General features: G+C 49.1%; 1 protein-coding gene across 1 annotated transcript; it reads right to left on the bottom strand.

Annotated features, from left to right (window-relative positions):
• Positions 1 to 3,815: 3,815 nt before the first annotated feature.
• On the bottom strand, positions 3,816 to 14,213 carry GUSB (glucuronidase beta). The gene is made up of 12 exons (XM_032129734.1): positions 13,954 to 14,213; positions 12,175 to 12,363; positions 11,594 to 11,775; positions 11,006 to 11,148; positions 10,676 to 10,863; positions 9,801 to 9,953; positions 9,055 to 9,233; positions 8,531 to 8,677; positions 7,435 to 7,519; positions 5,794 to 5,970; positions 5,160 to 5,295; positions 3,816 to 4,032 (listed from the first exon to the last, which is right to left on the bottom strand). The coding sequence occupies exons 1-12, from the start codon at positions 14,179 to 14,181 to the stop codon at positions 3,875 to 3,877; spliced, it is 1,965 nt and encodes a 654-aa protein (XP_031985625.1). The 5' UTR covers positions 14,182 to 14,213; the 3' UTR covers positions 3,816 to 3,874.
• Between the last annotated feature and the right edge of the window lie 574 nt (positions 14,214 to 14,787).

Genomic DNA, 14,787 nt, shown 5'->3' with positions numbered 1-14,787 from the left:
ATTTTATTTTGATGCATTCCTGTGATCTACACTAAAGGCATCTTTTTTTTCATCTGAGGAAGAGGTGAACATGTGCTGCCTGAAAGTTGCTCCTATCTCAGAGCAAGCAGCCATGGAGACAAGTCTAATCCGTGAGTACTTGGTCCAATTTTTGGGAAAAAAAGAGGAAAAAAAGCCCCATCAGCTGAAAGTATTGGTGTTGACTTAACTTCACTGTGTTTTGTGCTTGTTTGTGTGGGCATAGTCTGTTCATTCAGTTTTAGTAAAAATGTTTAGGGCCAGATTTTCAGCAGTGGTGTCTGCAGTCCTTGTTTGTGTGCACGTAGGGATCAAATGGAGCTGGAGCTCGGGCTCTGGGAGAATTTGCAGCTACACTTGTGCACGAACTTGCAAATCTGATCCTTAATTGCAAACTCTCTTGTCTCGTGTGCTTTCCTTGCAGTTACTTTTTACTGGAAGTGATTTGCTAGAAATGGCCCTGATTTCTTCTATTTCTCTCTTGTGCTTCAGAAATGCAGTTGGCCTGAATAAAGGGCAGAATAATCTTAGCAGGAGAAATTTGGACCTTTCTGCTTCCAGTTCTTTGGACTCTTTCCTTGTTGCTCTCAATGATAGAAACAGCATCTTTCTTCCAGTAAAATGGGTTGTGATGTAAATCAGGAGTGCAGCTGTGCCCCCCTGCCTACCCCAGCCAAAACGTGGTGGCAAATGTGTGCTTGATCCTGGTTTCACCCTTACAAATCCAAAGGCAAATCCTAAAAATTCTCAAGGATGCAGGAGTTTGGGTAAAGGCAGGTAAATGGTACTTGGGCTGGCAGTGGACAGGGGGGTGTTACAGAGATCCTCCTTGTGGTTTCAACACTCACTAGAATGGAGGGGATAAAATTCACAGTATCCAAACAGTGGTTCTGAATTTGGGCTCTTCCTGCCCCTCTTTGGCTCTCTCAGAATCCCAGAATTCCTTTGGGATCACAGAATATTCTGAGTTGAAAGTTCCATGGCGAGGGGCAGATTGGAAAGGCAAAAAAACCCTCATCCCAAAACCTGCTTAGGAATTAAACATTCCTGAAATCCTCTTACTGTAAGGTACTTGCTACTCTTTAAGGCCAACAAAGCATTTGAGTCTCATGGAGGAAATGAATATTCTTGGAAGTTTCTTCCTGTAAAACATTAGTGACACTGAGGCCAATGAAACATTCCTGACCACCTTCGAGATCTGAAGTGACAACAAATCTCTGGTGAGGAGGTTTCTCAATGCTGTAGTTTGCTTTTATCTGCTGCTGTACAGAGTCTCTCAGTTGTTCCAGGAGGTTGGTGAGGTGCTTCAGGCAGCACTCTGCTCCTAATTTATGTGGGCTAAAGTCAGAGATTGGCTGGCTTTGGTTCTGCCAATGTTGTTTAAACTGGTCTAGAAAAGATGAAGTATTCTGTTACCATACAACTGTATTAAGCATGGCCTAAGTATTAGGTGTTTGTTCTGTATAGTATGTTCCATCAACTATTTATTCCCAGTGCTTTAAACTCCAAACACCCATTTAAAATGCAGTCATTGGGCAGATGCTCCTTTTCTCAATACAGGCTGAGAGATTCTCTATTGGAGGTTTAGGATACAATTTTGCTAACAGGTAAAAAAAACATGTAAATATGTACGAATTCTATTTGTTGCACATAACTTTTTTGGTATAAAAAACAAAACAAAACAACAAAAATAAATGTAGGAATTACCTGTGGATGTCTTGCTGCAATCATTCTTATGCTGCATTCATGCAGTCCAAACATAAGAGCTTGAATGAACCCAACCAGAGGCCTTTTTGGACTCAGTCTGAGCCTTAGAAACTGTTTTTAATGTCAGTACTGTAATTCTGTTTCTAGAAATCGTACTAAGTCGTGTGGTTTTTTTCCCCAAGACATTGTGTGTGCTTAGCAGTAGAACAGTTAAAGCACTTGATCCCCCCCAGATCCCAGTTTTCCCAGTAGAATTCCTGCAGCTTTGTGTCTGGCTGAGCGTTGTGTGTAAAGGCTGAGCAGCATTGACTTGAGGCTTTCACTGTTTACAGTTCTTTAAGCAAAAAAGATCCCCCAGCATTGTGATTTTTATCACTTTCTGCTTTATTGGGTCTGTGGGGCCACTCAAAGCCAGTCCCACAGACCACAAAATACCTGGGAACTGCTGGATGTGTCCCTGGATTTGGGGAGGGAGCTGCTGTGCAGGGTTCGTTTGTGATTGCACTGAGCTGTTGAGAACAAGCAGGAATTAACCCTCCAATGTGTGCTCAGATTTTGGGGGGCTGAGCTGAGCCCTGGTTTGTAAGGAGTGAACAATGTCAAATCCTCATCTGCGTTTTGGTCAGGTCTGTTGAAATTGGGGAAGAAAATGAGTTTTTAAAGGATGATGTCTAGAGATGGAGAAGTTGAAATGACTTTCAAACACTGCTAGTGGGCTTAAAGATGGTAATTGTTTACACCATGGTGTGTTTGAACAAGTGTCTTTTTACTGTGCATAGAGTTTTATATTCTGGGGGTTTAGTTCTAGAGAAAATCTAGGCCTAGCACGGTGTGAGGAATGCTGTAGTGTGTTCTTTCTTTTCCCTTCAAAAGACAAGAAAAATTGTTGTGGAGTCTGCAGTGAACATCTGTATCCTTATTCTGCTGGGGCAGGGTGGAAGGTGGTGTTGGTTCCTTGGTCTACCACCTCTAAAGGGAACAGAATTTGGCCACCACACAACAGAAAAGCAAATATTTTCTTTATATGGTCAGATTTTGGTCACTTCCCTGAGACACTCACACCAGAGCCAGCTGCACAACAGGGAGTCATGGCAACAGTTTCACCCAGAATCTGTGAATTCCAGTAATCAAACTCCATGATTTTAACTTGCCAAATGCATTGGGCAGCCTCTGATTTTGTTGCTCTGCTCCTCGAGATGGCTGCTTTTGGGACATCACTGGCAAGTTTGCAGACTAAATATTCTGAGTTTTTCTATGTGGTGGTGTGATCCCTGACAGTCTAAAGCCTGTTTTTTAGCCTGGCCTGAGGCTGGTGTGCAGCCCTAAAGGGACATCACTGAAGCAGCACCTGAATCTACACCTGGCCCTACCCCAGAGGGCTTCAGGCCACTCTCTGAAAGGTTCAGAGCAGAATTTCCCTCTGGGCTGCTCTTCCTGTGGTGACATTTAATATGAAGGAAGCCCTTCCACGCTGGAAGGGCTCTGACAGTGGCACTGTTAGGCACAGTTCATGTCTAATAGTGGCAGTTTTGGTACTGTAAAATAAATAGATTTAAAGCTGAGTTGATGTAGTCCCTCCCTCTCTAACATATCCCACCTTGCTGCTAGAATAGGAATTCCAAACTGTGTGTTGGAGTATGTTGGGTGGTTCATGCCCTTCCTGCCTGCTGGGAATGCTCAGGATTTCTCACACACCCATCCTGTCAGGCCAGAGCAGCTGCACAAACTGTGCTCCTCTGCAATCCTGTGCACAGTTTGCTGTGATCTCAGTAGTGTTAACTGTTAGGGGAGTTTAACTGGAAAACCTCATCTGCATTAGTGGGATGTGATGTTCATTTAGAGTAACTTAGATTTTTAAGTTCAGTATTGATTTGTATCATGTAATATTTGTAATTTTTTTGCCATAAACAGATACCTCAGTCAGGATCTCTTAACTTCAGCTCCTTGAAAGTGAGTATTTGTTTTCCTACCTGGAAACAGGAAGCCTACAGACGTGGCTGAGCAGAGGGAACAAAAGTTTCTGATCTGCTTTGCATCACAGTAACTTCTTCAGGTGGACTAGAAATCGCATTGGACTTGCAAGACTTGAGTCAGGCATAAAACTTATTTAAACAGAAATTTAATAACAAGTTCAACATAATCCTTGTTTTCATTTTAGAAAGAGGGAATGTGATGTTATTACAGGAGGAAGACAGCTTGATTCATTTGCAATCTTCCAGTATCTGTCTCTAAGAACAAATGCAGCTGCTTTGGGCTGGCGTTGGCGGGTGAAGATTCCTTTCTTGTTCCCCAAAACTCGTGTGGTCCCTGCAGAGAGGTTATAAAATAAAGCAAATACATAAAATGAGCTCTTTCAGGCCCTGCTCTGTTACAATGTAGGTACTAAATCAGGCCAGGTGGGAGAGACCTATGCACTTTCTTTCCACACAGTCAGGTACAACAGGGAGCCTTGGCAGGATTCATGGATGTGACAGAGCAATCCAGCTGCAATTCCTTGTATTTACAGCTGGTGAGCTGTGACACTTAACTGGGGTGTGCCCATTGATCAGTACTGTATCTACAACAGATTGGCTCCACCTTCAGATTGGATGGAGGAAATGGTGATGACTATTTACTGTCCTTTGTCGTGTCTAGATCCTTTTCCTGCCTGTTTTAATTTTCATAGGAGAGTAGAAAAAAGGATTGAAACAAGTAGAGAGACTGGAACTGCATCTGTGTGTAACCTTGTCTACATTTTCTCAGTCCTGTTTGAAGCTGATGCTGCTTTTCTGACCACTGCCATCACTGAGCTTTCTAATACCTGTCCTGGTGCTCTGCAGAGTATTTTAGTGGTGTTGCTTCCTAACACTGCTCACCACCCCAACTCACTGCAGGTGGCACAAACAGAACAGGTTCCTTCCCAGATCTGAGTTGGGATTGTTGAATTTCTGTGTGACTGCACTGTAAATTAAGGAATTTCCCTTCCCTTGTGACTGCACTTAGCTATTAATAATGGGTGGAGTGTCATGGTAAGACAGCTGTGTGCCGGTGTGGCATCTGCTCCTCTACCAAGTTAATTTAGGTTATTTAAGGTGCTCTGTTCCCAGGGCAGTTGTAGGTGACACAAGAAGCAAGTGAGATGTCCCTAACCACTGACTGAAGCTCTGAATTGAGGGTGGCAATCTGGGTCTCTCACAAGCTTCCCATGTGCATTGTCTCATGTTCCTGGGAGCATCTCTGAGGTGGGACAGGCAGGAGAAAAGGATGAACTCAGTACAGACAGGACCTTCTCTCTTGGCTCTGGTCATGCTGGATTTTGTGACAAAACCAGCTGTGCTCTGTCCTGGTAAACAGAGGGCCTTTTATCCTACCCTCCAGCACAATATTTGTGTGGCATAAACCACTAAACTCCCAGGGAGGATGGAGAGTTGTGTAGAATATAAATAAAAGCTTACCTTGACTGGTCATGAAATCAGCAAAATTCCAGATGAGCTCCCCAATCACGTACTCCTTCCTCTTCTTGTCAAACACTGCGTGGTACTCCCTGAGCATGGCCTTCTGGTACTCCTCAGTGAACATCAGGGGGGGATCCTACAGCCAGGGACAACAGGATGAGGGGACAGTTAATCCCAGCAAAGGCATTCCCACTTACTGAGAAACTATTCCTGAAGAGAAACTCTCTGGTTGTTTGGTCTTCTGATTGCTGCTGCATTAACAGTGGCTGTTGTGACAATTAGCAAACACAAAATTCCAGGTATTCCCAGGGGGAATTCCTGTGGTGGCCTTTGCCACAAAGGGACAGGAGTGCCACCCCCTCCTGCACGGGACAGCACCACAAACATCCATTCTCCAGGGTTTGCTTTCATTGAAGCATCTCCTACCACTGCCAAAGGACAGATTTTGGAGTCCTCTTTAGGTAGACAAAGCTCACTGATTTTGGTGGAGCAGGGTCACAATCCTGGAGCCTTTTGGACACTCCCAGCTGAAGCATCTCACAACAAAGCCAGGCCCAGTGGTGCCACCCTCTCTCAGTTAAATTTTGTTGCCCTCTAAGAGCTTTTTCCATCTGGGGAACACCACAACACTCACGCTATGAAGTCCAGGCACTGAGTCTGCTCCATATTCACTCTGGATAATGGGTTTTTGGTAGGTTTTATACCAGTTCTCAAACTGGGCTGTGAGTTGGAGTGGAATCACTTCCAGGTGGCCTGGGTCGTGATACCAGGAGAAGTAGCTGTTCACACAAATCACATCCACGTAGGGAGCCTGCAGGACACAAGGTGAGAGTGTTTTGGCATAGACTTCAACCTTCTCTTGCAAACTTAAGTCCTCCTTTGGGTTCATTTAATGGAATCCAGATTTATTACACGTAGAATGAAGTGTTTCCCCCATCACTCAGACCCTCCAAACATCATATCTTCCCCAGAAAAAAAAAAGCAGGATAAATTTAATAAGCTAACAACATTAAGTTGGCATTTTCCTTACAGATTAGAAGTCACAGCAAAGAGTTAGACAAGATCAACACATTTCATTCTCAGGTTTGTTAGAAGTTTTTTTGTTTCCAAGATGTCTCTGGCTTGCTGGTACATTTAGATGTACTTTTTTTTTTTTTTTTTAAGTATTGGAATGTGATTATCAAGTGAGTGGTCAAATATTTTGACTAGCAACTAAATTTTGTGCATCAATGGTGCAATACTAAGACTAAAGCATTCTGCAAGTTATTTGCCATTTCTACCACATGGACAGTGTGATAAAAGGGCACAAAGCCCCCTCAAGATAAAGTGATGTTGTATGTAACTTGTTCAATGTTCTCTTAACATGTTTTGTAATAAAAAGAAAAAAAAAAAGTTCTAATATCACATCAGTGTATGAGACATCTGTTCTTTGGGTTGGTTTGCCTGTGCTGCTCGAGTTGGGCAGAGTGGGAATGGGGTATCCAAAAGCAGATTCCTGCTGGGCTCCTTCAAATTTAAGGCCATCAGAGGTTTTGGGGGAGGAAAAACCTCAAGAGTTGCAGCCATTCCTGCTAATTAGAGGACAGTTTAGAAGAAATCCAAAGTATAACCTGGAGCAGGGATGTGTGGTAGCACCAACTCACCTCCTAGAAGTGATTATTGTACAGTAGTGCCCAGGATCTACCCTGGAAACAAATACAGGTGTTAAAAATCCTTGGTCCAGGCTATGAAAGGCCCAGAAATCCAAGGAAAGTGCCTTTTGGTTATTTAGACAGCTCTAAGGCTTTTAATTATGGAGCTGGAGGAGCTTTTAGATTATTGGACACAAACAGACATCTGCCAAAGAAGATCTACAGCAGTTTAAGGCAGGAATTAAAGCAAAGCTTCCTTCCTTTAGACTTCCACAAGGGTTGTGAGCATTTTAAAGAGGTTTAAGCTTTGGCTTAATTGCAAGTGAAAATTCTGAGCATTAGTAAACACAATCAATGGCATAACAAAGCATGGCAATATTAATGGAATCCAGGGGCATAATCCTGCACACAAAGAATTGTTCTCTCTTACAGACCCTTTTTGTTTTTTCAGCTGGACTACAACTACAGGATAAGGTGATTTTTACTAGAAACAAAAATGTAACTTTTCTTTTGTCTTTTCCTGCTAAATATCTCCATTAAATTTAGGGAGGTGCAGGGAAAGGAATATAAAACAAGTGACAAGAGGAGGAAATTTAATGTATGAGTTTTAAAAAAGAAAAAGCTAGAAAATAAAGCAAACTTACACCATGATCAAGAGCGTAATTAGCATCTGTCACAAAGGTGACTGGTCTGGAGGGGTCGAGAGCTTTAGTGTGAGCTATCACTGTCCTGTTTGCAAACAGTAAAGCAAGAGTTCAACAACAGCATGGAGAAGCACAGCCCCCTCTCCCCAGGCTCTCTATCCTTCCACCCCCCCAGACAGAGCTGATTTTGATTTAGCAGACAGTGTTTGAATTAAAGAGAGTATCTGTCACCAAGTGGTTGCTATGCCACCTGATAAAAGAGCAGAGTGGAAGCACACCAAGCACAGGCACATCCGTTTGTTGGTGGTGCCAGCAGCTTAGACGTTGAAGGGACAGCTGAGTTTGAGGACAAAACTGTGAAAGGGACAATAGGAAGTTTCTGAACAACTCCTGGGATGCATTCCTGAGGCCCTGTGGCACAGCAGGCAGAGGATGGATGGTTTTGAGGAAGCCCTGAGTGAGAGAGATGGGACAGAATGGGAGAGTCAAGCTCTTGACATTACAGGAGGGTGCTGGAACATTCTGAAGAATGAAACTTCACAGTTGTCAATGCACCTACAGCTCCCAGGGACAGCCTGCTGCCCGTTACAGAGCTGCCTCTGGGCTATCCAAAGCTTAAATCTCTTGAGAAACAAAACCAAGGGGTCTGCAGGGACTCAAAGCAGTAGCTTTGAAGTGAGGAGCCACAGAACAAATAAGCAGCTTTAACTGCAGAACCTTGTCTTCAGAATGAAAGGCCAGTTATTTTACAGCTTTGCTGTGATTCTCAAAGGATTCAGCACTCATCTTCCAGTGGTAACAAGGAATATCCTGTTCCCACCAGGTCTGATTTTGCTTAGCTCAAGAAGAGCTGCTCAAACCAAGTGGACTCCTGGTGATTTTGTGGAGTCTTAGTGTTCAAAACCAACAGGTCTGAGACAGTTGAGCAGTTCTGAGCATCAGTTCGACACATGCAGGAGTTACATTTCAGTTTGCATCTGCAGGTACAGTGCCAGGGTTCCCAAAAAATGCCTTCCCCCCCTTTATTACTTCTCTGTGCCATCCCAAAGGAAGAAGAGGAATCATGTGCCACGAGATGACGAGCAGATGCCCTTACTTGAAATAGTGAGCAGCTGGGGGCAGCTCCGACGCCGGCTCATTGGCCACTGACCACATCACCACTGAGGGCCTGTTCTTATCCCTGCGGATCAGCTCCTCCATCACAGCCAGGTGATGCTGCAGGGACTTGTTCCCAAAGCTCTCACTGGAAGACAGAAGGAGGTGAGGGTGTAAAATCCATCCCATCTGCCTTGCCCTGTGCAAACTCAGCCTCTGGGCAGAGCAGAGCCTTGATGCTGAAGATGGCTTCTGCCCTATTTCCCCAAAGTTTGCTGCACAGTTCAGGGCTGTGGTTTGGGCTCGTTAATGGAGCCATGTGGCAAAATGCCCTCTGGTTGCCCAACATCACAAGGCACTGGTGGCGCAACTGGGAGATTTCCAAACAGAGCAAAGTACTCTCATTATCGGGACAACGGGTGGGACACTCTGGGGACAAAAGTGTAAAAAGGGTAATGGGACACTTGGAAACAGCTCAGAGAGGAGCAGATGAGCGAGGGGCAGGGTGTGCTGGGCAGTTCTTACAGCAGTTTGATGCCCACCCCCGGGCTCTCGTCGATGACCACGATGCCGTAGGCGTCGCACAGGTCCATGATCTCCTCGGCGTAGGGGTAGTGGCTGGTGCGGAATGAGTTGGCCCCCAGCCAGCGCAGCAAGTTGAAGTCCTTTACAATCAGGGGCCAGTCAAGGCCTTTGCCACGGATCTGGGGGGAGAGAGGAATCACCCTTTGTGAACACGGCTTCCCTGCTTGATCCAGCCCCAGCCCCAGCCCCGGAGCTGCCTGAGGCCGGTGCTGCCCAGGGTGGGGAACCCAACAGCCACTGTCACAGTCAGAGGGGTTTGGGTTGGAGGGGACCTTAAAGCTCATCTCATTCCACCCCCTGGCATGGGCAAGGACACCTTCCACTGTCCCAGGTTGCTCCAAGCCCCGTCCAACCTGGCCTTGGACACTTCCAGGGATGGGGCAGCCACAGCTTCTTTGGGTGACCTGTGCCAGGGCCACCCCACCCTCACAGCAGACTGACTGTCAGCATGTCTGGCTGGAAGCTGTGGCTGGGAGATGCTTCAGTGTCTCCACCAGCACACCCATGTACCCTGAGGGATGTCAGGACCATGGCAGCACTGGGCATGGTGTCCCCTTAGTGCTTAGCCTGGGAGGAGAGTGTGAGGAACAACCCCTTGGAGAGGGGAGGGGAGGCAGCGCAGGTGCCACCTCAGCAGTGTGAGCTGAGGTGTCACTGGGTGTCCCTGCCATGGGTGCCACACTTACATCTGCATCCTCGTGCTTGTTGACCCCATGGAAGTAGAAGGGCCTGCCATTGATGAGGAACTGGGTGCTGGTGACGTGGACGGTGCGGATGCCGACCGGGAGCGTGTACACGTCCTCCAGCAGTGCCTCACCCACTTGTGCCTGCATCTTCACCTGCATGTCCAGGGAGGAATGGAAGGGATCCTCATGAGGATGCCCAGTGCTCCCTCCCCTATCTGTGAGGGAGATTTTGGCCCCACATCCCCTTCCTAGCCCTGCCTCAGCGCACAGCCTGTCCCTCATTGCTGCTGCTCGGCAGGGAGACAGGTATGACTAAACAAAAAATAGAAATCCAAGCTGTGGAAGTTGAAGGATAAAGAATGGGCCCCTGCATGACCCTTTTGGCACTTGCTCATCCCAGGAGTTTCAGTGTCTTTTCCCCATGGCATCACCACAGACCATTTCTGTGCCCTGCACCTTGATGCCAGGCAATGACTGACATGTCACCTGCCCCCAGGTGTGAACCTGAGCCCCTGGAAACTCCGAGCAGCTCATCCTCCCTGATTCCTGCACCTGAACATCGTTACTGATCCTTAACTCTCAAAGAATCTCCCAGGCTCCAGCTGTTGAACTCATCATCTCCTCAGAGGGGATGGACTGGACAGTGTGAAGGGCCAGCACCTCAGAGCACACTCCAGGAATGCCCTTCTCTCTGCCAGACCCTTCAGTTCAGCAGCCAGGAAGCTGCCAAAGCTTGATTTGATTACTGCCTAATTAGCGGTGCCACTCTGGTCACACGCACAGGACCCGTGAGAGGAGAGGACAGAGGATGGGCCATATGGCAGTGCCTTAACCCTATTAAACACACACCCACAGAGGAGGAAATGGCACTTTACCTCTAAGGAGTACAGGTATCCAGGGTTCTCGTGCATCAGGTAGGGCCACCAGAGGTTTGGGTTGAGGACTTTGAGCTCTCCCACTGGGCCATCACCTGTAGCAACCACTTTCCCCTCTTGGTCACGCAAACTCAGCGACAAGGAATTGGCTGTGCTGCCAACCACTGACACCTGATACTGCACCATGGCTGGCTCAGAGGAAACCAAAGACAATCAGGCTCAAGAAGAAGCCACTAGAAAACAAACTCAATCAAACTTGTGCAGGATTTTTCCCCCCTTGTCACCTCCATCTGGAGTCTGAGGGAGCTGCTGTAATTGCTCTGGACCTACCAACACTGTCTGATGAAGTGGTTGTCACAGTGATATCATCTATGTAGGCAGCAGGAGTGGTGTAAAGCACAACTGGGCGGTGGATTCCGGCATAATTAAAGAAATCAAACCTGATGTTCTGCACAAAATAGTTCTTGGGGTACCTGAGTGAGTGAGACAGGAGAAATGGCTGCATTACACTTCATTGCACAGCTGAAGGCAGCATGTGGATGCTGGCAGTGCAAAATAATCATGTAAAATAGTCTTTACAACAGGCTGGATCTGTATCTCAGCTGCTACACTGAAGGGTTCTGCAGCTGACAAACATCTGATGCCCCAAGATTTTGATCCTTCAGGAGAGCTGGTGCTTGCAGCTTCCAGCTGAATCCAAGTTCCTCAAACCTGCCCTTCATTCAACTTGACAGATCATCCAACCTGAGCTCCCTGTGCACAGAACAGATGCAATTCCTCACCACACCAAAGCTTAAACTCCTCGTTGCTCTTTTCACCATAAAGTCAACCCCATGAAGAGTTTTATGAACCAGCAGCTGAATAAACTCCTCTCCCACCCCTGGGATCAGCCCAGCAGTAAAACACCCAGCAGCTCACCTTGTTTTGTCAGTCATGTACTGGATGGAGCCTGGGGGCAGCGTGTGGGGGGTCAGGGTGTTGTTGAGAGCGACAGTGATGCGGCAGAGGGTTCCTGGGCTGCCCTGCACCACGCTGCTGATGTCAGCCTCAAAGGGCAGGTGCCCCCCTTCGTGCTCCACCACCTGCACCCCATTCACCCACTGCAAGGAAAGACCCCAAAAAATGGTTTATTGGGATTTGTGGCAAGCAGAGCACAGAGAAGGGAAGCCCAGTTACAAGGAACATCCGGGCTCTTGATCCTCGAAGGGTCTTTGAGGGATCTCCCTTTGCTGGGAGCTAGGTCTGGCTCACATAAAGTGTCACAGAGGGACACAGTTTGGGGCAGATCCATTAATCGGGAAATGTTCAGTTACTAATCCCGAAATTGCAGGATCAGAGAAGAGAAATTGGAATTCATTCTTGCTGGGGGAAAACAGGTTAAGAAAACAGCAAAGAGCTGCAAAATCGAGGCAGGGACGCATTTGCTGAACAAACCATAAAACTGACTTTAGTCCAGCCTAATTTTGGAAGCACGGGGCCAATCCCCCCCAGGCACCTACCACGATGGAGTAGTAATGGGCACTTCCAAAGCGCAGCACCACCCTGGGGGCGGGATCGCCCTGCAGCCAGCGCAGGGGGAGCAGCACCTCCTTCTCGTACCACACCCAGCCGATGTAATTCTCCAGGCTGGGGTCCTGGGTGATGTCGTTGAAGCTGGCAGGCACTGGCATGTCAATCACAGGGCCGCTCTGGCAGGAGTTGCATGGAAAAGGAAGGAACAGAGCGTTTAAAAAGAAGATTTTTACTGCTGGAGGTGTCCCCTTCCAGTGACAGCTTTACAATCCCTTTGCCAAGGGGAAATACGTGGGAAAAGCTGTTTAAAAACTGGTGGCATCTCCCAGAGCTCCTATACAAGCCCTAATTAGCACCAGGCACAGGAACCTGCCTGCTCCTACAGGAGGGAGCTGCTCCTTTCTTTTCCTCTCCTGCTGTGCAATGAAATGCTTTCATTAACGGCTCTGGCATCATGGAATCAGAGAAGTGAGGGGGAAAAAACCCAAGCCCAGGTTGTTGTTTCAGCCTGGGGCTTCCCAAAGCTGGGAATTTTCTCCTGAGCAATGTGGGGTTTGTGGTGCTGTTTGCTAAGAGCTGTAGTAAAAGGGTAGCAACAGTAGTGGATATTTTGGGCAGGAATGGGTATTTTAGGGTATTTTTCTCCCTGTGGAGACTGTTTAGGATGAGTTCAGCCTTTCTCAACATCTGAAAGCAAGAAATTCCTTGGGATTACAACAGAATCCATTCAGTTGCTTATTCCAATATAAAGATTAGAGGGAGGTAGTGTCACAGGACATTGAATATTGAGGAATCCAGATGCTGTTGCCAAACAGAGCTGTTCATTTTCAGCACTTTCTGCACTCGGGATGTTGCACAAAGGAGTTCTGCAGCTTCTCCTTTCCTGAGGAAGCCTCAGGAAACAGAATGAGGAAGGTCTGGGCACCCAGGGTGGGCATCATGTGCATGGCTGACTCAGCACTGGCACTGCAGAGAGCTCAGTGCCCTCGTCACAAGATCCTAGTGGGGAAATCCTTGGATTGGGAAAAGGATTTTCTAGTATCTGATGCAGGACAACCCTTGCCTAGGCTGGCCAGGAGCTGGGTCCCCTTCAGGGAGATTCTCTGAGGTCTAAAGCAGGTTGAGCACACTCATCTAAGTTTCCCTTTGGTATTTCAGGATTTCTCTCCTCTGGCAAAACTTCCAGCAGCACAGTGACCTTCAGCTCTTCTCTCCTTCCACAGTTCAGCAACAAAATCGGCCAAAAGGCTAAAAATAGAAATAATGAACGACTTATCCATTTTATGCATAAAATTCATAACTCTTTTCTCTCAGGTAACGTAGCTAATTTCCACGCAGCTCTCAGTCACACCAAAACTTTTCAGCCAGCACTCTGAAACTTTGGAATAAACAGTTCCCAGTGCCTTTTCCAGGCACGTTTTTGCTGATTCTGTGCTGCTGGAAGCTCCCCGCTGTGCAAGGCTCCGGCAGCACCTGGAGGTGAATGGGGTTCACTCAAACGCTGTCTGCCTTTGGAGCAGCACCGGGGGGATCATCAGGAGCTGCTAATTAGGAACTGCCTCAAGAATAACCTGGGCACAGCCATCACCATGGGGCAAAGGGCAGCGGCCCCGCCAGCCCGGTGGGGAAGGGAGGCAGGGACAGAGGAAGGGAGGGAGAGAGGAAGAAAGGAGCGGTGCCCCCGCAGCGGGCCGGAGCCCGGTTCGGAGGGGGAAAAGCGCACCCTGCGCCCGGCGATGGGCAGCGCCCGCCCCGCTCCCCGCTACCTGCCGGAGCGGCCGCCGGTACCAGCGCTGCGCGAAGCCGGCGTCCCTGCCCGGAGACAGATCGGCGCGGAAGCTCCAGAGGCCGCCGAGCTCCCTGCGCTCGCGGGAGGGGGTGTCCCGGGGCTGCAGCATCCCGGCGGGACCCGCCGCCAGCCCCGGGAGGAACAGCAGCGGCAGCAGCAGCGGGCACAGCCCGGCCCCGCGGCCCCCACACGCCGCCACCGCCATCTTGGCTGTGGGCAGGGCCCGCTGAGGGCGGGGAGGGGCCGGGGCCGCGGCTGAGGGGCGGGACCGGAGCTGAGGGGCGGGACCGGAGCTGAGGGGCGGGACCGGGGCTGAGGGGCGGGACCGGAGCTGAGGGGCGGGACCGGGGCTGAGGGGCGGGACCGGGGCTGAGGGGCGGGACCGGAGCTGAGGGACGGGACCGGAGCTGAGGGGCGGGACCGGAGCTGAGGAGGGGGAACCGGGGCTGAGGGGCGGGACCGGAGCTGAGGAGGGGGACCGGAGCTGAGGGGCGGGACCGGAGCTGAGGGACGGGACCGGAGCTGAGGAGGGGGAACCGGGGCTGAGGGGCGGGACCGGAGCTGAGGGGCGGGACCGGAGCTGAGGGGCGGGACCGGAGCTGAGGGACGGGACCGGAGCTGAGGAGGGGGAACCGGGGCTGAGGGGCGGGACCGGAGCTGAGGGGCGGGACCGGAGCTGAGGGGCGGGACCGGAGCTGAGGAGGGGGAACCGGGGCTGAGGGACGGGACCGGAGCGAGGGGCGGGACCGGAGCTGAGGAGGGGGAACGGAGCTGAGGAGCGGGACCGGAGCTGAGGGGCGGGACCGGAGCT

This window comes from Corvus moneduloides, chromosome 20, assembly GCF_009650955.1.
Source record: "Corvus moneduloides isolate bCorMon1 chromosome 20, bCorMon1.pri, whole genome shotgun sequence".
NCBI classification, from domain to species: domain Eukaryota; kingdom Metazoa; phylum Chordata; class Aves; order Passeriformes; family Corvidae; genus Corvus; species Corvus moneduloides.
This window is presented reverse-complemented; position numbering and strand designations above follow the sequence as displayed.